The sequence below is a fragment of the Coenobita brevimanus genome, chromosome 88 (genome assembly GCF_032717465.1).
Source record: "Coenobita brevimanus isolate Jiangsu-jjx chromosome 88, ASM3271746v2, whole genome shotgun sequence".
Classification (NCBI taxonomy): domain Eukaryota; kingdom Metazoa; phylum Arthropoda; class Malacostraca; order Decapoda; family Coenobitidae; genus Coenobita; species Coenobita brevimanus.
In genome coordinates, this window is record NC_137041.1 from 10,438,958 (window position 1) to 10,463,792 (window position 24,835).

General features: G+C 41.8%; 1 protein-coding gene across 1 annotated transcript in view; it reads right to left on the reverse strand.

The window, feature by feature from the left end:
* Nucleotides 1-24,835, reverse strand: part of LOC145411137 (LYR motif-containing protein 2) — a 31,253-nt gene that overhangs the window by 4,575 nt on the left and 1,843 nt on the right. The window contains exon 2 of the mRNA XM_080281189.1: nucleotides 24,060-24,197. Coding sequence (XP_080137315.1) covers nucleotides 24,060-24,197 — 138 coding nt within the window. The remainder of the gene's footprint in view (nucleotides 1-24,059; nucleotides 24,198-24,835) is intronic.

Genomic DNA, 24,835 nt, shown 5'->3' on the forward strand with positions numbered 1-24,835 from the left:
CCCCGAGGGTGCCAGAGGAAATGATTGATTGATTGATTGACAGTAGTACCAATATATGTATAAGAATATGGTAGGTATTTAGGGTGACTTTTCCTAGGGTTGCTGACATAATTCATTTTTCCCCATAAGCTCTGTTGTTTGCCCAACACGTTTTTGGTCCAACACAGGACCCATGCATGACAATATTACCGTGTTGGACGCGAGGGTACTATATATATATATATATATATATATATATATATATACTGTATATATATTGTTACATAGCCTATGATTTCATCATCCTTTGTGTAATTTTAACGCACAGTTGCTGCATGTTTGATCACGAGCGTGTTCTGCCTCAGTCCCCCCCTTCTACCGTTATAGTAGAGTAAGTCGTTCTCTCTGTTGTCCAGAGCGGGATTGTCAACTCTATGTCCCCATGGCTTCATTTGCGCGTCCTTATTACAAGTTGTATCAAGCTCTCCTGGCTCCTATATAATGAGCTCAGTCTCTGCATCATTGCCACTTAGATCTGCTCCTCATTTTGTTCACATCTCTGTCCTCCCCTGTACAGATATTATTATTGTGAGTGCTCAAGAAATCTCCAACCATCTAGCAGCTGTGTGTAATTTGAGTATAACTGTTGTTGCATTTTTTCTTGTACTGTATAGCATAAGTTTAATTTGTAGGCTTAGTGAAGTTTTTGTAATTCATGTATGGATCTTTATGTCAGTCATTTTTTATAACAGTTTGTATCTGTAATTATTTATCTGGCATTCACTGAGTATTATCTGGTATCTCATTTTATCAGGGCTGACTTAGATAAATTTACTCTTGCTAATTTCGTGTTAATAGAGGCTATTGCAGTTAACCATATATATTACCTGTTTGTGCCATTACATTATCCTTATGAGTCCTGAATGTTTTGTTGTTAGTTTGTGCATTAAACTTTTAACTTGTAATTTTACCTAACTCTTTTGTTTTGAACCTGGAACTTTACGGGACAGTAGTGACTCTTCGTATTCTCACTTAAAGTGTACATTATCTTTCTCTGTTCCGTAACATAAATTTGGCGACCTCATATCAAGATATTCAGGATATTATCATAAGGATATTGCTTGATATTTTGTGACTGTTACTTATTCATTATGTCTACTATTACTACACTTGATGAAGCCAAAGATTTTTTGTCAAATGTGCAAACAGTGTGAGATATAGAAAACAGAACAAAGAATGAACTTAAGCTTGTTGCTCAACAATTGGGAATTGCTGTTCGCTTTCATCATTCTAAAGATCAGATTGTTGACATGATTAATAAAAGCTTGTTTAATGTAACTCCTCCAAATGAGCAAACGCAGATTGAATTAGCTAAGTTACAGCTAGCTCTGCAGGAGGCTCGTGCTAAAGAAGCTGAATTTCAGGCAAATGCTAAGCAGGCGGAGTCTCAGGCTCGTATTCAGGAGGCTGAATTTCAAGCACGTGCTAAGGAGGCTGAGTCTCAGACTAAGGAGGCGGAATCTCAGGTTCGGATTCAGGAGGCACAGATACAGGCTCAGGCACAAATTGAACTTGCCAGGATTCAGGCAGACCATGAGTATCGCATGAAACAAGGTGGAACTGGATCATCTAGCTCTGATGATTTTGATGTGGCTAAAAATGTTAAACTTGTCCCTCCTTTTAATGAATCTGATTTAACAAAGTATTTTCAGTTGTTTGAGAGGGTAGCTACAGGTTTTAATTGGCCCAAAAGGTATTGGCCAGTACTCCTTCAAACTGTTCTCACCGGTAAAGCTCAAGTAACTTATGCATCTTTGCCTCAGGATCAATCTGATAATTATGATGTAGTTAAGAGCTTGATTCTTAAGGCCTATGAGCTTGTTCCTGAAGCCTGTAGAGTAAAATTTAGGACAACTTACAAGCAAGATAAGCAATCCCATGTTGAGTATGCAAAAATCAAAGAAGATCTGTTAGAGCAGTGGTTAAATTCTAAGAATGTGGATTCTGATTTTGGTAAATTTAAGCAGATGATTTTGCTGGAGGATTTCAAAAGGTGTATTTATAAAGATGTAAGCCTATATCTTGATGAGAAAAGAATAGATAATTTGTCTGATGCTGCAGTTTTAGCTGATGAGTATGTTCTCACTCACAAGAGATATTCTAGAGAAAAAGGGAAAGCTGAGAGTAAGTACGTTGCCTCTACTCAGAGTACAGGTAACAGGAAAGAGAATAAGGATGATGTTTCTCAGGAAGTAAATACCAGCTTCACCTCTAGATTTCAGAAAAATAAATGTACTTATTGTAGTAAGCTTGGTCATACTACGGAGAGATGTTTCAGGAGACAGCGTGATGTGAACAAAAAGGAGTCTTTAAATATTCAGTCAATTGGTCTAGTGTCCACTCTTGAGAGTTCCCAGAATTCTTTAACTGAATTAACTGAACCTGCTTTGAGGGGTAACTTAAATTCTCATGATGGAGCTCCTCTTTTGAGCAGTAACGTGGGTGACACTCTCAAGAGTTCATGTGCTAATTTCCTGTCTGATGGTTTTGTCAGTCCTCTGGACAGTAATGAGAGGAAATCAGTTAAAATATATCGTGATACAGGTGCTTGCCAATCCCTTATGTTGACCAGTGTTCTAGGCTCTAATTTTAATTCCTCTGATGAAACTGTAATCTTACAAGGTGTAGGGAATAATTACTTCTCTGTTCCTCTGTGCAGAGTGAATTTAGAGTCTGGTTTTGTTAATGGTTCTGTTATGGTTGGGTTGGTTGAGACACTCCCAATGTCAGGTGTAACTTTCTTACTTGGAAATGATATTGGTGGAAGTCAAGTGTGTCCAGCTCCTCAGTTGTCTAGTGAGCCAGTGGCTGCGTCCCAGGATTGTGATGTCTCTGATGTGTTCCCTGCATGTGCTGTCACTAGGGCTAAGTCTAAAGTTACTGGTGATTTAGAGGATAATGATGATGATGATGTTATCCTAGCTGACACTTTTCTTGCTAATTTGGACCACTCACCAGATGAGGCAGTACCCCGTAGTGTTGATAATTTGTCTCGTCAAGAGTTGGTTGAGTTGCAGGTTGCTGACCCTGAGTTGAAAGGTCTAGCTAACTCTGCTTACAGTGAAGAAGAGTCAGCCGGTGCTTCTACTTGTTATTATGTAAAGTCAGGAGTACTTATGAGGAAGTGGAGACCCCCAACAGCATCAGCCGACTGTGAATGGGAGGTTGTACATCAAGTTGTCATCCCTCTTGTTTGTAGGCAGGATATCATTCGAGTGGCTCATGATTCCAGTTTGGCAGGACACCTTGGAGTGAGGAAGACTGTGGCACGCATTTTGAAACACTTCTACTGGCCAGGTATCTTCAGGGATGTTTCCTGGTATTGTAAGTCTTGTCACACCTGTCAAGTTGTGGGGAAGTGTAATCAGACCGAAAAGGTTGCACCTCTAGTTCCCATTCCTCCTTTTGAGGCGCCTTTCACCCGTGTGTTGGTGGATATTGTGGGCCCTCTTCCTAAGACTTCTTCAGGATTTTCTTATGTGTTGACCATGATTGATATGGCTACTCGTTATCCTGAAGCCATTCCACTTAGAAATATCTCAGCAAAGAACGTGGTTAAGGAAATGCTAGGGTTCTTCACAAAGTTTGGTCTGCCTAAGGAGGTACAGTCAGACCGGAAGTAATTTCATGTCAAACGTTTTCAAGCAGTCTCTGAAAGAGTTGGGCATCACCCAGATCACGTCTTCAGCTTACCATCCCCAGACCCAAGGAGCGTTGGAGAGATATCATCAAACACTCAAATCGATGCTCAAGAAATACTGTTTGGAACATCAGAAAGACTGGGACAAAGGTCTTCCATTCGTTGTGTTTGCTGCAAGAGAATCTCCAAATGAATCACTGGGCTTCTCACCTTTTGAACTACTGTTTGGCCATGAAGTAAGAGGACCCCTTAAGCTACTCAAGGAATGCTGGCTGTCGGAGGAAGATGACGTCAACCTGCTGGAGTATGTGATGAAGTTCAAAGAACGGCTGTCCACTGCTTTACAGCTGGCGAGAGAGAATTTAGGAGCTGCTCAGGAGAAGATGATGACTTGGTATGATAAGAAGTCCAGGTTACGCCACTTTCAGCCAGGAGATCAGGTTTTGATTCTGCTACCAGTCCATGGGCAACCTCTTCAAGCCAAGTTTAGTGGCCCTTATTTCGTGGAGAAGAAACTCAGTGATGTCAACTATGTCATCGCCACACCAGATCGTAGAAAGAGCAAGCAACTATGTCACATCAACATGCTAAAGTTATATCACAGGCGGGACGAAAATAATCCAGTCTGCACTGTAGCTGTTCCACCCGAGTCTGCAAGTGAAGCTCTCCCATGCAGTATGAGCCTGAGTGATAGTTTGGGGAAGAATCCTGATATCATGAATGATCTCCAGACTAAGCTTTCTCATCTACCTCCCAAGGAAAGGCAGGAGTTTTCGGCATTACTGCAGGAGTACCCGCAAGTGTTCCGTGCCACTCCAGGAAGAACCACTGTGTTGATGCGTGATGTCGATGTTGGAGACGCAAAGCCAATTAAATTGCCTCCTTACCGTGTGAACCCAGTGAAAGTTCCTCTCATCCAGAAGGAGCTTGGCTACCTGTTGGACCACAAGATGATTGAGCCCTGTCAGAGCGAGTGGAGTTCTCCTGTCACTCTGGTCCCTAAGCCAGGTGGGTCACAGCGGCTTTGCATCGACTACAGACGTGTTAATCAGATAACTAAAACAGACACTTACCCTCTCCCTCGCGTGGAAGATTGCATAGACAAGATCGGAAAGGTTAGGTACATAAGTAAGTTTGATTTGTTAAAGGGATACTGGCAAGTACCTATGACTGAACGTGCTAGGGAGATCTCATGTATTGTAACATTAGGAAAGACCTTTGCATGTTCTGTAATGCCATGTACAGATTGTTTTAGAGTAATAAGAAATTTCCTTTGTAAATTTCTTTTTTCTTTGTGGGGAGGTGTTACATAGCCTATGATTTCATCATCCTTTGTGTAATTTTAACGCACAGTTGCTGCATGTTTGATCACGAGCGTGTTCTGCCTCAGTCCCCCCCTTCTACCGTTATAGTAGAGTAAGTCGTTCTCTCTGTTGTCCAGAGCGGGATTGTCAACTCTATGTCCCCATGGCTTCATTTGCGCGTCCTTATTACAAGTTGTATCAAGCTCTCCTGGCTCCTATATAATGAGCTCAGTCTCTGCATCATTGCCACTTAGATCTGCTCCTCATTTTGTTCACATCTCTGTCCTCCCCTGTACAGATATTATTATTGTGAGTGCTCAAGAAATCTCCAACCATCTAGCAGCTGTGTGTAATTTGAGTATAACTGTTGTTGCATTTTTTCTTGTACTGTATAGCATAAGTTTAATTTGTAGGCTTAGTGAAGTTTTTGTAATTCATGTATGGATCTTTATGTCAGTCATTTTTTATAATAGTTTGTATCTGTAATTATTTATCTGGCATTCACTGAGTATTATCTGGTATCTCATTTTATCAGGGCTGACTTAGATAAATTTACTCTTGCTAATTTTGTGTTAATAGAGGTTATTGCAGTTAACCATATATATTACCTGTTTGTGCCATTACATTATCCTTATGAGTCCTGAATGTTTTGTTGTTAGTTTGTGCATTAAACTTTAACTTGTAATTTTACCTAACTCTTTTGTTTTGAACCTGGAACTTTACGGGACAGTAGTGACTCTTCGTATTCTCACTTAAAGTGTACATTATCTTTCTCTGTTCCGTAACAATATATATATACATATATATATATATATATATATATATATATATATATATATATATATATATATATATATATATATATATATATATATCATATATATATATATATATATATATATATATATCATCATCATCATCCATCCTATGGTGCCCCATGAGGAGCGTAGGAGCCCGGGGCTAGGCAGTTGGTCTCGACATTTTAGATGAGAGTGACCGGCCTCACTCATCCCTGAGTGGCATTACATGAGCAATAAACCCCAAGCATCCCTTGGATATAAACCTTCACCGGCTCAATCCAACTGGAGCACAATAATTACCCACTAAACCACCAGGTGCCAAAATTTGGCTATATGGTTACCACCCAGCATAGTAAATGGTTTCCTGGTGTACAGAAAATCATTTGGCTTGTCATTCAGTGTAGAGTCACCCACAAGCAGGAGGAGGAGGAGGAAAGAATGAAGAAAAGACAGAAGAGGGAGTGTAATGTCACCTGTAGGCAGAAGGATGAGGAAAGAATGAAGGAAAGACAGAAGAGGATGGAAGGAAAGAAAGATGGAGGAGAGGAAAGAGCAGACACCCGAGAGCAGCACTACATCGGGTGAGTGGATGGTGAGTGTTCCCACCTACCACAAATATATATATATATACATGTATATATACCGGGTATATATATATATATATATATATATATATATATATACATATATATATATATATATATATATATATATATATATATATATATATATATATATATATATACTGTATATATATATATATATATATATATATATATATATATATATATTTTATGTAAGGAAGAAGGAACCAAAGGCCATGAGCCCACAATACCTGTTCCCTCCAAGAGAAAAACAAAATACAAAGGACAGCCAAATTCAAAATCCGATTATTTCGAGATGCCTGGACACACTGCGTTTGAATGACTGGAGATCATAGGAAGCAGGATATACAGAGAGAGAGAGAGACAATTCCAGAGGTGACCTGTTGCATAAATGAAGGACTGGGAGTAACGGTTAACTCTTGCATTAGAGAGTTGGACAGAAATGGGATCAGAGTTTGCTGCTAGACGTGTGCTAGCGCCCGTCGTACAGGTGGAGGGATGCAAGCAGACAGCTCAAAGAAGCAATGACTATTGAAGTAGTGATAGAAAAGAGATAAAGATGCAACAGTGCGGTAAGAAGACAGACGTTGAAGGGAGCCAGTAAGAGGAGGAGAGTTAATGAGACGAAAAGCCTTTGACTCCACCCTATTGAGAAGAGCTGTATGTGGGGAACCTCCCCAAACATGAGAGTTGTACTCCACACAGGGGTGGATAAAACCCATGTATAGAGTCAACAATTGTGCAGGGGTAAAGAAGGAATGGAGTCCGCTTAGCACACCTAATCTCTTGGAAGCAAATTTTACAAGAGATGTAATATGATCTTTCCAGGATAAGTCCCAAGTGAATGAAATCCCAAGCATATTCAAGGATGATGCAGGATTAGGCTGAATATTATTGAACATTAGTGGGTAAACCTGTGGAAGATTTTGATGGGTTGATAGGTGTAAGAACCGAGTTTATGACGCATTACAAACAACAAGATTATTTTTACCCCAGTTGGAGATACGAGTCAAGTCAGACATTAGGTGTGCCATAGCCTCATCCCTCGTTTGCTGAAGTAACCACTGAGATGGGCGTTGCGGGAACTGAATGGAAAGGTGAAGGGTGGAGTCATCAGCGTATTAGTGGATAGGGTTAGATGTACAGCTTAGAAGGTCATTGATGAATAAAAGGAAGAGAGTTGGTGATAGGACAGAGCCCTGAGGAACACCACTGTTGATAGATCTAGGAGAAGAACGATGGCCGTCTACAACAGCAGCTATAGAACGACCAGAAAGGAAGCTAGAGATGAAGGCACTGATAGAAGGATACAAACCGTGAGGGCAGTTTGGAAATTAAAGATTTATGCCAGACTCGATCGAAAGCCTTTGAGATGTGCAATAGCAAAGCTTTTGCCAAAGTCCTGGAAGGAGGATGACGAGGATTCTGAGAGGTAGGTGAGATCACCAGTGGAATGTCCCTGACAGAAACCATACTGACAATCAGAAAGAAGGTTGTGATAGGAAAGATGCTTTAAAATTTTTTATTAAGAACTGACTCAAAAACTTTTGAGATACAGGACGTTAAAGCAAATGGACAACAGTTAGAGGGTTGGGAATGGTCACCCTTCTTTGGGAATGGCTGAATGAGGGCAAACTTCCAGCAAGAAGGAATGGTACAAAAGAGTTTGCCTAGGCAGGGTGTATGCACAGAAGCACAGTTCTTGAGAAAAATAGGAGGGACTCCATCAGGCCCATATGCCTTGTTAGTGCAGTAATCCCTCCACTTTCCGATGTAATAGAGCCAAAAGCATGTCCGGAAAGTGGTCCCGTCCAGAAAGTGGGCCCCAGCCTCCTGGACTTGTACTTATGGACCCTAACCTACCCTGACTCAGAAAAACACCTATACAACTCCCTACTGGACATGCATAGCACCTATTTAAGACACAAATCACACCAATAAGGGACATACAAGACTGAAATACATGCAAAAGAACCAGAGAATGAGGTTTTAGAGGTGAGTTTATACAATATTAAACACTCTGGGTACTTACAAGTCCCTGGCTCCTGGACTGGTACTTAAGGACCCTAACCCAGCCTAACTTTGAAAGCCACCTAAATAACTCCCTACTGGACATGCATAGCACATATTTAAATCTATTTAAGACCCTATTCACACCAATAATGGACATAAAGCATGAAATAAATGAAAAGGAACCAAAGAATGAGGAATCGGAAGTGGCTGTACCTCAGCCAGGGTACTTACAGCACGTCTGTGGCTGCCTTCTCTGGCATTGGCAGTGGTGAAAATGCTCTTTAAGCACATACAGTAATCCAGGGTTGTGCTGCACTTACGGCAATTCTTTGCACTGTGAGTTGTAATTGTTTAACACTGCATATTGTTAATTGCACCACACCAGTTTCAAACGCCAGTGTGCACTCCACAGTTAATCCTTTGCACTCTAAATTCTAATTTCTTAACACTGCACAACACTGTAAATTCCCATGTGGTCTGGTGGCGGAGTATTGCAGTTTATTCACTGTTTACTCACAAAAAAAAGAGCACATGTGGCATCCATTATGATAAGCATCTGCTCTCAATCGGAGTTAGGCTGTGACTGTTGATGATGGGGTAACAGAGTTGCCAGATCGCAACGGCCACATTACCAAACTCCTCAATTTTCATTACCGAATTTAACTTTTCGTTACCAAATTTGTAAAGCTAGCATTTATGCTTCACTAATTATATATACAAGTGGAAATTCAAGTAATCACTCTTCTTATAATTAACAGCATGTTGATTATTTTCACGCTATATAGGCTAGCAGATTAATCAAAGAGAGCAAACAATGCACCATCTCCATCCTGTGTATCCTCACACATGTGAAAAATCCGTTTGGTATTGCATTATTCTGATTCATTACCAAACGAATTTTTCATTACCAAATGGGGCCACATTTGGTAATGAAAAATACCAAATGGCAACCCTGACAGGGGAGGGGGAAGGAGGGAGGAAGGAAGCGGTGAAAGGTCCATGGTGTAACAGCTGTTCAGCGCCGCGTGGCAATTTCAAATTACGGGTGGGAAAAAATTCGGATTTTGGGTGGATTTTTTTTTTTTTTTGGCCATTTTTCGGTTCCAAAGGTGCAGGCCCACAATGCCCAGTAAGTGGGGTGTCCGGAAAGTGGGCATCCGGAAAGTACAGGGAATACTGTATTGAGGCTTGTGATGGCAGAAAATACATCAGCTGAAGAAATCTTAATGTCAGCCATGAGGAAGTCAGAGGGGGGAATTGAAAGAGGAACATCACCAGCATCGTATAAGGTGGAATTGGAGGAGAAAGTCTGAGCGAAGAGATCTGCCTCTTCAGTAGAAGAAATAGCTACAGAGCCATCAGAGTAGAAAAGAGGAGGGAAGGATGATGAGGTAAAGTTGTTAGAAAGGTTTTTGGCAAGGTGCCAGAAGGAGCGAGAAGAATTCGAGTTGGAAAGCTGAGAGCATTTAGTATGGATGAAATTATTTTGAGCAATGCAAAGAACAGACTTAGCACAATTCTGGGCAGAAACGTATAAAAGATGTGATTCAAGGGTGGGGTGGCTCCGGTACCTTTTACAGGCCCTCTCCTTGCTGCGGATGGCATTAGAACAAGCGTGTTTAAACCAAGGCTTTCTTGCGTTAGTCAAAGAATATGAGAAAGGAATGTATGCTTCCATGCCCAAGAGAATAACCTCCATAATGCACAAAGCACACTCAGATGGCTCCCGGCCATGGAAGCACATAATTATTCCAGAGAAAATCGAAGAGGTACTGCCTGAGGGACCCCCAATCTGCAGCTCCAAAGTGCCACTGACGACGTTTCTTTGGAGTGTCCACAGGCCATATTGGAGCGATAGGTCAGGTTAAGGTGATAAGGTTGTGATCGGAGGAGCCCAATGGAGAGAAAAGATTAACAGTGTAAGCAGAAGGATTAGTTGTAAGGAAGAGGTCAAGTATGTTGGAGCTCTCTCCAAGGTGGTCAGGGATAAGGGTAGGGTGCTATACAAGCTGCTCTAGGTCATTAAGGATAGAAAAGGTGTAGGCTTGTTCACCAGGTGGATCAGTGAAAGGAAAGGATAGCCAAAGGTGGTGGTGAACACTGAAATCTCCTAAAATGGAGATTTCAGGGAAAGGAGAAATGGACAGAATGTGTTCCATCGTATATATACATACAGTAATTCCTACACTATCCGGTGTAACAGAGCCAAAGGCATGTCCGGAAAGTGGTCCCGTCCAGATAATGGGCCCCAGCCTCCTGGACTTGTACTTATGGACCCTAACTCAGAAAAACATCTATACAACTCCCTACTGGACATGCATAGCACCTATTTAAGACCCAACTCACACCAATAAGGGACATAAAAGACTGAAATAAATGCAAAGGAATCATAAAATCAGGTTTTAGAGGCGAGTTTATACAATATTAAACATTCTGGCTACTTACAACAAGTCCCTGGCTCCTGGACTGGTAGTTATGGACCCTAACCTAGCCTAACTCAGAAAAACACCTCCCTACCCTCACATGCATAGCACCTAAGACCCTATTCACACCAATAAGGGACATAAAAGAGTGAAATGAGGTGTTACAGGTAAGTACAGTATGGAAAATACAGTACAATATGAAACATTCTTGGTACTTACAGCAAGTCCCTGGCCAACTCGATGAATAACCCGCCTCCTCTCAGACTCTGACAGTAAGAAGGAGTTCCTGCAGCACTTGCAGTACACTGTACATGAAGTCTAGCACTGAACTTAGTAATTTGCACTCAGAATTCCATTCTCTTAACACTGTGCACTCTTGTCTTACTTGCGCTCCATTGTCTATCTATCTATCTATTGCCAGACGCCTCAATCCCGTTTGGGGTGGCCACAAACAAATCACCTCCAAGTCGCCCTGTCCCCCGCCATTTCACTGCCATGCTCCCAACTCACACCCCCCTCTCTCATATACCTCTCCACCCCATCCCTCCATCTCATCCTCGGCCTCCCCCTCCCTCTTCCCCCCTCCACCTCACTCACATACACTCTCTTCGTCAGTCTTTCACCCTCCATTCTCTTCACATGGCCAAACCACCTCAGTGTGCTCCCCTTCCTCGTACCTTAATGAAATAAGTGTTGCACTCTGCACTTAAAGTCTTTCCACTCATAAATCCATTTTCTAAACATAACACACTAGTTAATTTACGTTACATTGAAAGTCTATTAAATCTTTGTCTTTTCACTCAGAATTCTAATTTCTTAACACTATGCACTGTTTTTTTCACTGCAAAACACTATAAATTCCCGTGTGGTCTAGTGGAGAAGTTCTAGGCGTTTAATCATTGTCAAGAGTCTGAGAGTAGCTGTTGCAGGCGACCTTGGGGTGCGTTCGCTGGGTTGTGGTGATGGAGTACCCACTGCAGACGACTCTGAAGAGAGGCGCAAACTCACGTCGAGTGGTGACTCCGCCGTGCCTGATGTGCTGGGCTGTGGCTCGGAGGATGAGGGCCTGTCTTGGGGAGGAAATGGAGTGGAGCCAGGGCTGGGCACAGCGGGGGTCATAGGCCTGAAAAAGCTGTCAATGGTTGATTGACGCAAGGAACAACGATTCTCACGAATAATGATGCGCTGCCTGAAAGCGAGCACTTCCTCCACAAGTTCCAAGAGCCCCATCTCCCTGTCGCAGTCTGGGTGCTCCAGGTAGTCCAGAATGAACTCTACATGTTCCCGGAGTGCGCTCAGCTTGGGGATGGCTGGAGTAGGGTCACGCTGAGAGGAGTCCGCATTATCATCGCCGTCCTCGTCGGAATCTTCAAGCTGGGTACTTGCTTCCACCATCCCTCCCCAGTTACCACCTAACTACCATCCTGACTAGACGCTCATTCAATGGCTGCCGCACATGCTCATTTTTATGAATAAACAGTGAATAAACTGCAGTACCTTGCCAATAGACCACATGGGAATTTACAGTGTTGTGCAGTGTTATGAAAGTAAAATTCAGAGTGCAAAGATTAAGTACAGAGTGTAAACTGGCATGGTGCAATCAAGAACAGAATGTGCAGTGTTAAACAATTATAACTCGGTGCAAAGGATTAAGTGCAGCATAACACTGGATTACTGAACGTGCTTCAAGAGCATTTTCACCACTGCCAGAGCTTTAGAGGAGGCGGGTTAACCTTCGTAACGAATGGCCACCGATGTGTTGTAAGTACCCTGTACAGAGCTAAATATTTCCATACTCATTTCTAATTCCTCATTCTCTGGTTCCTTTTCATTTATTTCATACTTTCTGTCCCTTATTTGTGTGAATAGGGTCTGAAATAGGTGCTATGCATGTCCGGTAGAGAGTTATGGATGTGGTTTTATGCGTTAGGCTGGGTTAGGGTCCATAAATACCAGTCCATGAGGCAGAGGCCCACTATCTGGACAGACCCACTTTCCGGACATGCCTTTGGCTCTATTATATCGGATAGTGGAGAGATTACTGTATGTGTATATATATATATATATATATATATATATATATATATATATATATATATATATATATATATATGTTTACAGTATGTATATACATATATACAGTAATCCCTTTATTATCAGACATAATAGAGCCAAAGGCATGTCCGGAAAGTGGTCCCGTCCGGATAGTAGGCCCCAGCCTCCTGGACTTGTACTTAAGAACCTTAACCCAGCCTAACTTTGAAAGCCACCTAAATAACTCCCCACTGGACATGCATAGAACCTATTTAAGTCCTTATTCACATCAATAATGGACATAAAGCATGATATAAATGAAAAGGAACCAAAGAATGATGAATCAGACGTGACTGTACCTCAGCCAGGGTACTTACAGCATATCTGTGGCCGCCTTCACTAAGGCTTTGGCAGTGGTGAAAATGCTCTTGAAGCACGTACAGTAATCCAGCGTTGTGTTGCACTTACAGTAATTCTTTGCACTGTGAGTTATAATTGTTTAACACTGCACATTTTGTTAATTGCACCACACCAGTTTCAACCGCCAGTTTGCACTCCACAGTTAATCCTTTGCACTCTAAATTCTAATTTTTTTAACACTGCACAACACTGTAAATTCTTACAGTAATTCTTTGCACTGTGAGTTATAATTAACACTGCACACTCTGTTAATTGCACCATGCCAGTTTCAACTGCCAGTTTGCACTCCACAGTTAATTCTTAGCACTCTAAATTCTAATTTCTTAACACTGTACAACACTGTAAATTCCTGTGTGGTCTAGTGGCGAGGTATTGCAGTTTATTCACAAAAAACGAGCACATGTGGCATCCAATGTGATAAGCATCTACTCGAGATCGAAGTTAGGCAGTAAATGTTGATGAGGGGGAAACAGAGTTGCCAGATCGCAACGGCCACCTTATCAAACTCCTCAGTTTTCATTACCAAATTTAACTTTTCATTACCAAATTTGTAAAGCTAGCATGTATTCTTCACTAATTATATATACAAGTGGAAATACATGTAATCACTCTCCTTATAATTAACGGCATGTTGATTATTTTCACGCTATGTGAGCTAGCAGATTAATCAGAGAAAGCATATAATCCACCATCTACATCTGGTGTATCCTCATACATGCGAAAAATCCATTTGGTAATGCATTATTCTGATTCATTACCAAATGAATTTTTCATTACCAAACTGGCCCACATTTGGTAATGAAAAATACCAATGGCAACCCTGACAGGAGAGGGAGGAGAGGGGAGGAAGGAAAGGGTAAAGGGGCCAAGGTGTAAACAGCTGTTTGGTGCCACGCGGCAATTTCAAAATACAGATGGGAAAAAAATCGGATTTGGGGGGGATTTTTTTCTTTTTTTTGGCCCTTTTTGGGTTCCGAAGGTCCAGGCCCACAATGTCCGGTAAGTGGGGTGTCCGGAAAGTGGGCGTCCAGATAGTACGGGGATTACTGTATATATATATATATATATATATATATATATATATAAGCCTCTGTGGTACAGTGGTAGAGTGTGTGTTTCGTACACGGGTGAACCAGGGTTCACACCCCGCCAGGGTAATAAACTTTGGGAGTGTTCACCCAGCCATGTACTGCATTGGTGGACACAAGGGGTGCTGTGGTTGAACCACTGTTGCTTACTATAAAGCATGATTGCACCCAGTCAGCTTGCACGGGCCGATTACACTTGGTTCACAGACTACACACACATCCAAAGCCACTCCAACACTACAATTACACTTACAAGCACTTCTCGTCCTACATACAATCTCTACCAGCAGCCTAAGCCACTTGGTAGAGATACATTGGCTGTATCATCCCGACTTCGGTCGGGATAGGCCGGTCCTGCAGTGGCTACTCAAATGGCTGCTGCTGCTGATGATGATGATGAGGATATTAAAGATGCATGGAGGGAGCATTATAACCGGTTGTTGAATGAGGAGTTTGACTGGGACAGGGAAGGTTTGGAGCCAGCAGATCCAGTGTCTGGCCCTTGCCCTTTGATTGATACAGCTACTGTGAGTGAGGCAATAGGCAGGATGAGGGTGGGGAAGGCAGCAGGTGTGTCTGGGTTGACTGCTGAAATGTTGAAGGCCTCAGGCGATACAGGGGTGAGTTTAGTCACTGACCTGATAAAAAGGATTATTTATGAGTGTGTTGTCCCAGATGATTGGCTGATAGTGTCACTGTAAATGTGTATAAAGGGAAGGGTGATGCCCTGGAACGAGGAAATTATAGAGGTATAAAGCTTTTAGATCAGATAATGAAGGTACTGGAGAAAGTTTTAGAAGGTATGATTTGAGAAAGAGTGAATATTGATGAGATGCAGTTTGGGTTTATGCCAGGTAGGGGGACCACTGATGCCATATTCATTGTTCGACAGCTTCAGGAAAAATATATTGGTAGGAGAAGGGATCTTTATTTTGTTTTTGTTGATTTGGAAAAGGCCTTTGACAGTCCCTAGAGAGGTGGTGAAGTGGGCAATGAGAAAGCTTGGCTTGGAGGAGTGGCTGGTTAGGGTGGTTATGGCCATGTATGTGGGTGCTCACACCCAGGTGAGAGTGAATGGAGATTCGAGTGATGAGTTTTCCATGAATGTTAATGTGCATCAGAGGTCAGTCTTGAGTCCCATGTTGTTTATCATGGTACTTGAAGCCCTTTCACGTGACTTTAGAAACGGACTCCCGTGGGAGTTGTTGTATGTTGATGATTTGGTGTTGATTGCAGAGAATGAAAGGGAGGCGGAGGAAAGGGTTAGGAAGTTGAGAGATGGTATGGGGCAAAAGGGTTTAAGGGTAAATGCAGATAAAACAAGTGATGATATCTAGGGTTGGTGGCGGTACTGTCAAAGACGAGGGAGAGTGGCCATGTGCAGTTTGCCACAAGGGCGTGGGAAGTAATTCCATCTTGTGCGGTGTGTGTGATAAATGGGTGCATAAGAGATGTAGTGGTATCAGAGGTAGACTGCGAGATAATGCTGATTTTATGTGTACGGCGTGCCGGGGTGATCAGGTGGAGATTGTCAGACGTGAAAGGATTGAACTTGCTGGTGAATCTCTTGAGTGTGTGGAAGAGTTTTGTTATTTGGGAGACATGTTGTGTGCTGGAGGTGGGGCTGGAGCTAGCTCTGTGGCTAGGGTGAGAAGTGGTTGGAAGAAGTTCAGGGAGCCCTTGCCTCTCCTGACATTGAGAGGGCTCTCCCTACGTGCTAAGGGGTCTTTGTATGCAGCATGTGTTAGGAGTGTAATGCTGTATGGCAGTGAGACCTGGGCAGTGAAGGAGGAAGATATTCGCCGGCTCAGACGTACAGAAATGACAATGATTAGGTGGATGTGCAGTGCGTCCCTGCGTCCAAGGCCTGGAGGGGCTGGGTTTACAATGGAAGAGTTGAGAGGTAGGATGGGACTAGAGTGTATTGGTGTTGTGATGAGGAGAGGTAGATTGAGGTGGTTTCGACATGTGGAGAGGATGGGGGATGATAATTAGGTGAGGAAGGTGAGAAGTGTTAATACTGGGGGTGGGGTTATGAGGGGTAGACCGAGAAAGACATGGGACGAGGTCATTAAGTGTGACCTTATGGTTAAGGGACTGAACAGGGAGGCAGCAATGGATCATGCAGCGTGGAGAGCTGCCGTTAGGTGACCAAGGCCGACACATGCAAGCATGTTGGAGCCTTTAAAAACGAAACGATATATATATATATATATATATATATATATATATATATATACCGGTATATATATATATATATATATATATACCGGTATATATATATATATATATATATATAAATATATATATATATATACTGGTATATCTATCTATCTATTGCCAGATGCCTCAATCCCATTCGGGGTGGCCACAAACAAATCGCCTCCACGTCGACCTGTCCCCCGCCATTTCACTGCCCCGCTCCCAACACACACCCCTCTCTCATATACCTCTCCACCCCATCCCTCCATCTCATCCTCAGCCTCCCCCTCCCTCTTCCCCCCTCCACCTCACTCACATACACTCTCTTCATCAGTCTTTCACCCTCCATCCTCTCCACATGGCCAAACCACCTCAGTGTATTCCTCCTAATGCTTCCTATCACATCCACATCCACTCCACAACGCTCCTTTATATCCTCATTTGTCAGCCTGTCTCTCCATGTGACTCAACAGGCTCCTCTTAAATAACTCATTTCCACTGCTCTCACTCTTGACTTGTGTCCTTCCAGCAACGTCCAAGCTTCACTTCCATATGTTAGAGTTGGTATCACAATACTGTCATGTAGTAACTTTTCCACTTCCATGCTCACTTCCCTGTTTCTTATCACTGCTTTCAAGGAACCAGCAACCTATCTTCCCTGCTGTATCCTTTCAAGCACTTCACCCTCCAAACCTCCATCCTTACTCATCACACTACCCAAGTACTTCAACGTATTCACATTTTCCAATTCCTCACCATCCAACCTCGCTGTACATTCACTGACTTCACCTCTCTCAAAGACCATCACTTTACTCTTCCCTACATTCACCTTTAGATTCCGTTTCTTACACACTCTTCCAAACTCATCCACCAAGCCTTGCAGCTCCCCTTCGTCTTCACTCAACAACACAGCATCATCTGCAAACAACAGTACAGGGAGTTTCCAAACACTACCCTCTCTCACTAGGGCCACTCCAACATCCACTACCCTACCTTGTACCTCTTTTATTACCCCATCCATGTACAGATTGAACAACCATGGAGACATGACACATCCCTGTTTCAACCCAACTTTCAAAGAGAAAAATTCACTCAATTCACCATCCACACGCACTGCAACCTTCGCACCATCGTACATACTCTTCACAGCATTCAACAACTTCCCATCTACTCCATATATTCTTAATAATTTCCACAATACTTGTCTATCCACCCTGTCATATGCTTTCTCTAAATCCATGAAAGCTGCATACAACTTCTTTCCCTTCTCTAGAAACTTTGCCACTAAAGATCTAAGAATGAATATCTGATCTACACACTTCCCTTCCTAAAGCCTCCCTGCTCTTCTCCAACTAATTCCTCTGTTCTTTCTCTAACTCTGTCAATAAGTATCCTACCATACACTTTTCCTATTATACTAAGAAGACAAATGCCCCTATGATTACCACACACTTCTTTATCCCCTTTTCCTTTGTACAAGGAAATAATTATACCTGACTTCAAATCCTCCGGGACTCTATCTTACTGCCAGGCCAATCTGCACATTTTCCACATCCATTCCATTACTATCTCTCCCGCATACTTTAGCATTTCACCACACACTCCATCAATTCCTGGGGCTTTCCCCAATTTAACTTTCTTCATTGCTTCCACAACTTCTATCCTACTGATTTCTTCCTGTCTTCTCACCTCGCTCCTTCTCCCAGCCATTCCCCAGCCACTTATACTCGCATTACTTCCATCCCCTATGTTCAACAATTCCTTAAAGTGTTCTCTCCATCTGCTCACTTTTTCTCCCTTCTCCACTAGTAATCTACCATTTTTATCTTTCACTCCCCTGCTAACTTCACTTCCACCCTGTCTTACTCTTTTCACCTCTTTCCAGAACATTTTCTTACAGTCCCTCCACTTTACACTCAAGTTCCTTCCAAATTCCTCATTCACTTTCATCTTACGCTCTCTTACTAATCTTTTCACCTCTCTCTTTCTTTCAACGTGTAACTCTCTCTTGTGCCTCTCAACTTCTTCCACGCCCCTATTTCTCATCCATTCATTGTATGCTTTCTTCTTTTGTGCCACAGCCTGTCCCACCTCTTCATTCCACAACGCTGTTCCTTGCACACCACTCCGTCTTCTCTTCATCCGACAAACCACATCACATGCTGCACATATTTCTTCTGTAAATATCCTGCACACACCTTCCGCTTCCCCCATCTGCTCCAATTCATATTTGCCCAATCGTTCCTCCACTTCTCTCTTATACTCTGCCTTTTTCTCATCCTCTTGTAACCTTTCCACTCTCCTTAGAAATATATATAATATATATATATATATATATATATATATATATATATATATATATATATATATATATATATATATATATATATATATACATATATATATATATATATATATATATATATATATATATATATATATATATATATATATATATATATATATATATATATATATATATATATATATATATATGAATATAGAGGATGGAAGTAATGCTAGTATAAGTGGCTGGGGAATGGCTAGGAGAAGGAGGGAGGTGAGAAGACAGGAAGAAATCAGTAGGATAGAAGTTGTGGAAGCAATGAAGAAAGTTAAATTGGGGAAAGCCCCAGGAATTGATGGAGTGTGTGGTGAAATGCTGAAGCATGGGGGAGAGATAGTAGTAGAATGGATGTGGAAGATGTGCAGATTGGCCTGGGAGGAAGGTAGAGTTCCGGAGGATTGGAAGTCAGGTATAATTATTCCCTTGTACAAAGGAAAAGGGGAAAAAGAAGTGTGTGGTAATCATAGGGGCATTTGTCTTCTTAGTATAATAGGAAAAGTGTATGGTAGGATACTTACTGACAGAGTTAGAGAAAGAACAGAGAAATTAGTTGGAGAAGAAAAGAGAGGCTTTAGGAAGGGAAGAGGTTGTGTAGATCAGATATTCATTCTTAGATCTTTAGTGGAAAAGTTTCTAGAGAAGGGAAAAAAGTTGTATGCGGCTTTCATGGATTTGGAGAAAACATATGACAGGGTGGATAGACAAGGATTGTGGAAAGTGTTAAGAATATATGGAGTAGATGGGAAGTTGTTGAATGCTGTGAAGAGTATGTACGATGGTGCGAAGGCTGCAGTGGGTGTGGATGGTGAACTAAGTGAATTTTTCTCTTTGAAAGTTGGGTTGAAACAGGGATGTGTCATGTCTCCATGGTTGTTCAATCTGTACATGGATGGGGTAATAAAAGAGGTACAAGGTAGGGTAGTGGATGTTGGAGTGGCCCTGGTGAGAGAGGATAGAGTTTGGAAACTCCCTGTACTGTTGTTTGCAGATGATACTGTGTTGTTGAGTGAAGACGAAGGAGAGTGCAAGGCTTGGTGGATGAGTTTCGGAGAGTGTGTAAGAAACGGAATCTAAAGGTGAATGTAGGGAAGAGTAAAGTGATGGTCTTTGAGAGAGGTGAAGTCAGTGAATGTACAGCGAGGTTGGATGGTGAGGAATTGGAAAATGTGAGTACGTTTAAGTACTTGGGTAGTGTGATGAGTAAGGATGGAGGTTTGGAGGGTGAAGTGCTTGAAAGGGTATAGCAGGGAAGAAAGGTTGCTGGTTCTTTGAAAGCAGTGATAAGAAACAGGGAAGTGAGTATGGAAGTGAAAAAGTTACTACATGACAGTATTGTGATACCAACTCTAACATATGGAAGTGAAGCTTGGACGTTGCTGGAAGGACACAAGTCAAGAGTGAGGGCACTGGAAATGAGTTATTTAAGAGGAGCCTGTGGAGTCACATGGAGAGACAGGCTGACGAATGAGGATATAAAGGAGCGTTGTGGTGTGGATGTGGATGTGATAGGAAGCGTTATGAGGAACACACACTGAGGTGGTTTGGCCATGTGGAGAGGATGGAGGGTGAAAAACTGATGAAGAGAGTGTATGTGAGTGAGGTGGAGGGGAGAAGAGGGAGGGGGAGGCTGAGGATGAGATGGAGGGATGAGGTGGAGAGGTATATGAGAGAGGGGTGTGTAAGTTGGGAGCGGGGCAGTGAAATGGCGGGGGACAGGGCGACTTGGAGGCGATTTGTTTGTGGCCACCCCAAACGGGATTGAGGCGTCAGGCAAAAGATATATATATATATATATATATATATATATCTATATAAATCTATATAAATATATAAATCTATCTATCTATCTATTGCCAGACGCCTTAATCCCGTATGGGGTGGCCACAAATAAATCGCCTCCACGTCACCCTGTCCCCCGCCATTTCACTGCCCTGCTCCCAGCTCACCCCCTCCTCTCTCATGTACCTCTCCACCCCACCCCTCCATCTCATCCTCGGCTTCCCCCTCCCTCTTCCCCCCTCCAACTTACTAACATACACTCTCTTCGTCAGTCTTTCACCTTCCATCCTCTTCACATGGCCAAACCACCTCAGTGTGTTCCTCATAACGCTTCCTATCACATCCACATCCACACCACAACACTCCTTTATATCCTCATTCATCAGCCTGTCTCTCCATGAGACTCCACAGGCTCCTCTTAAATAACTCATTTCCACTGCTCTCCCTCTTGACTTGTGTCCTTCCAGCAACGTCCAAGCTTCACTTCCATACATTAGAGATGGTATCACAATACTGTCATGTTGTAAGTTTTTCACTTCCATGCTCACTTCCCTGCTTCTTATCACTGCTTTCAAGGAACCAGCAACTTTTCTTCCCTGCTGTACCTTTTCAAGCACTTCACTCTCCAAACCTCTGTTATAAGTCCATATTATAATTACAAATCATAATAGATAAATAGATTAATAGATAGATAGAGAGACAGATAGAAGCAGGAAGTCAGATGATGAGAAGGTACTGTGTCTGCAAGAATCAAGCAATGCTAAACATGCTTACACACTCTTAACTCAAGGAATGCTTTATAGGCACATGACAGCGCCTAGTGACCATACACACACATACACACATACTCACACACAGGCTTCTAGAACTTTCCAACCACAGTGAACACACGTGACACGACTCCTGTTACACCAGAATTTAGGAAAGAGAGCTCAGAAGGAGAGAGGCCATAGAACAGGCAGGTAGTAGGGAGAAGGGCTTAGCAACTTGGAAGAGAGAGAGAGAGAGAGAGAGAGAGAGAGAGAGATAGCGGGACTCTACTTTATACTTCGCTCTGTGTGAGAGACTTGTTAATATTTCCAAGACAAATAAAAATAGTCCCATACTATTCTTTACCTCTCCTTGTCATTGAATGACAAATTGGAAAGAAGATTATCTACTTACAAAGCTACTCAAGTATAACAACCGCTCGTCCACAAGTCTAATATATATAACTTCTCGACAAGTAACTACAAAGTCTTTTTATGACACCTCCATCCTTACTCATCACACTACCCAAGTACTTAAACGTACTCACATTTTCCAATTCCTCACCATCCAACCTCGCTGTACATTCACTGACTTCACCTCAATCAAAGACCATCACTTTACTCTTCCTTACATTCACCTTTAGATTCCGTTTCTTACACACTCCCCCAAACTCATCCACCAAGCCTTGCAGCTCTCCTTCGTCTTCACTCTACAACACAGTATCATCTGCAAACAACAGTACAGGGAGTTTCCAAACACTACCCTCCCTCACCAGGGCCACTCCAACATCCACTACCCTACCTTGTACCTCTTTTATACCCCATCCATGTACAGATTGAACAACCATGAAGACATGACACATCCCTGTTTCAACCCAACTTTCAAAGAGAAAAATTCACTCAATTCACCATCCACATGCACTGCAGCCTTTGTCCATCATACATACTCTTCACAGCATTCAACAACTTCTCATCTACTCCATATATTCTTAATACTTTCCACAATCCTTGTCTATCCACCCTGTCATATGCTTTCTCCAAATCCATGAAAGCCGCATACAACTTCTTTCCCTTCTCTAGAAACTTTTTCACTAAGGATCTAAGAATGAATATCTGATCTACACAACCTCTTCCCTTCCTAAAGCCTCCCTGTTCTTCTCCAACTAATTCCTCTGTTCTTTCTCTAACTCTGTCAATAAGTATCCTACCATACACTTTTCCTATTATACTAAGAAGACAGATGCCCCTATGATTACGACACACTTCTTTTTCCCCTTTTCCTTTGTACAAGGGAATAATTATACCTGACTTCCAATCCTTCGGAACTCTACCTTCCTCCCAGGCCAATCTGCACATTTTCCACATCCATTCTACTACTATCTCTTTCTCATACTTAAGCATTTCACCACACACTCCATCAATTCCTGGGGCTTTCCCCAATTTAACTTTCTTCATTGCTGCCACAACTTCTATCCTACTGATTTCTTCCTGTCTTCTCACCTCCCTCCTCCTCCCAGCCATTCCCCCAGCCACTTATACTCGCATTACTTCCATCCTCTATGTTCAACAATTCCTTAAAGTGTTCTCTCCATCTGCTCACTTTTTCTCCCTTCTCCACTAGTAATCTTCCATTTTTATCTTTCACTCCTCTGTTGACTTCACTTCCACCCTGTCTTACTGTTTTCACCACTTTCCAGAACATTTTTTTACAGTCCCTCCACTTTACACTCAAGTTCCTTCCAAATTCCTCATCCGCTCTCTTCTTACTCTCTCTTACTAATCTTTTCACCTCTCTCTTTCTTTCTACATATAACTCTCTCTTCCGCCTCTCAACTTCTTCCACGCCCCTATTTCTCATCCATTCATTGTATATATATATATATATATATATACACTGTACCGGTATATATATTAATTGGATTGGGCAAATTTGGGATGTCTGGACATTGCTACTCCTCACCTTGCCCTTGGGCGGGAAAGGAGGTCCGGATGATGATGATGATACTTCAAGGTAAGTTTTTTCAGCTTACGAATGATCCATTACAATAAAGGTGTTAATTGAGATAGTTTCTAATCTCTTTACTATGTCCAGTACTCCCACAGATGAATATACCATACATTACTTGATGGCAGTAGGAATCAAATATAAAAAGGTCATCATACTGAAAGAGTTTGCATCCTTATGGTATACCTTTAATGTTAAGATATGATTCAGTTACATATATCAATAAATCTGATTTTTTAAAATGAATTATAGGTATGACGAGGGTAATGAAATTTATAACTAAATATCCTCAAAGTATACAGTATCAGGTTCTGTGTTATCAGGAGAAAATTTGACATGCAGGAAAATACAGATTAAACTTTTGCTACCATTATTTGAGTTCAGTTACAGTACATTTATTAACATATATTGTTACCGGTACTTAAATCCAGGTACTGGTGATCTTAGATTCATCCTGAAATGCCACTGTAACATTTATAAATACAAAGTACCGGTACTGTATATATTATACTGTAAATCTGTGTAGTTGTAGTTGTTGCTGTCATCCCAAACTTAAATGGATGTAAGTAAAAATCTATCATTTCCTTTTCATCCCAAAATAATGTGGGTACCTCATCCTGGTGGTGCCTGTGAGCCTCAAAGTCTGCCCGTGCCCAGTCTCGCACCTCTCGCCGATGTGTATCTGGTAGCTGCTGGGCCTGACGCAGCACTTGACGATAGAGCTTCAGTGCCTCCGCTCTCAACATAAACTGCCAATGTGAGAACTTTTATGGGTAAATCTACATTGGGCTGAGTTTGTTACAATCACTGTATGTAAATCTAAATTAATGTGTGAGTAAAATTATTGTAGGCATTTCTAAAATAAAGTGAGAATGTTAAACTCCTGTAGATAAACCTGAGTTAAAGTAATGGTAAATGTTTCAAATGAATCAAAGTTTGTCTTAAAATTATTGAAGGTACCGGTAGATCAAAAAAATAAACCATAATATTGTAAGACTCAATACTTTTTGTGGGTATATATGAATTACAATGAGAATGTTAATCTAAACCATGATACCCAATACTGTCCAACAATTAAACAAAAAACTGCCAATTCTGCACTACCTCTTGTACGGTGCAGGAGCCCAAGGCGAGGCTATAATAAAGTTAATACCGGTATATACTGTTAATCGGTATAACTTTAGAAGTAACCAACGTTACCGATTTTCATTATATTATGTCCCTGAACTATTCTAACCAAGACTTACCTTTTAAGCCTAGTTTGAGTTGGGGGGGCTAATTTTATAGGGGTCATCATGTAGTGGCTTAGGTTAGGCTATCTCTCAGTAGCAGATGAATGTCGCGCCATATTGGCTGGTGCAGGCGTTTGCACTCGGTCTATGTCAGG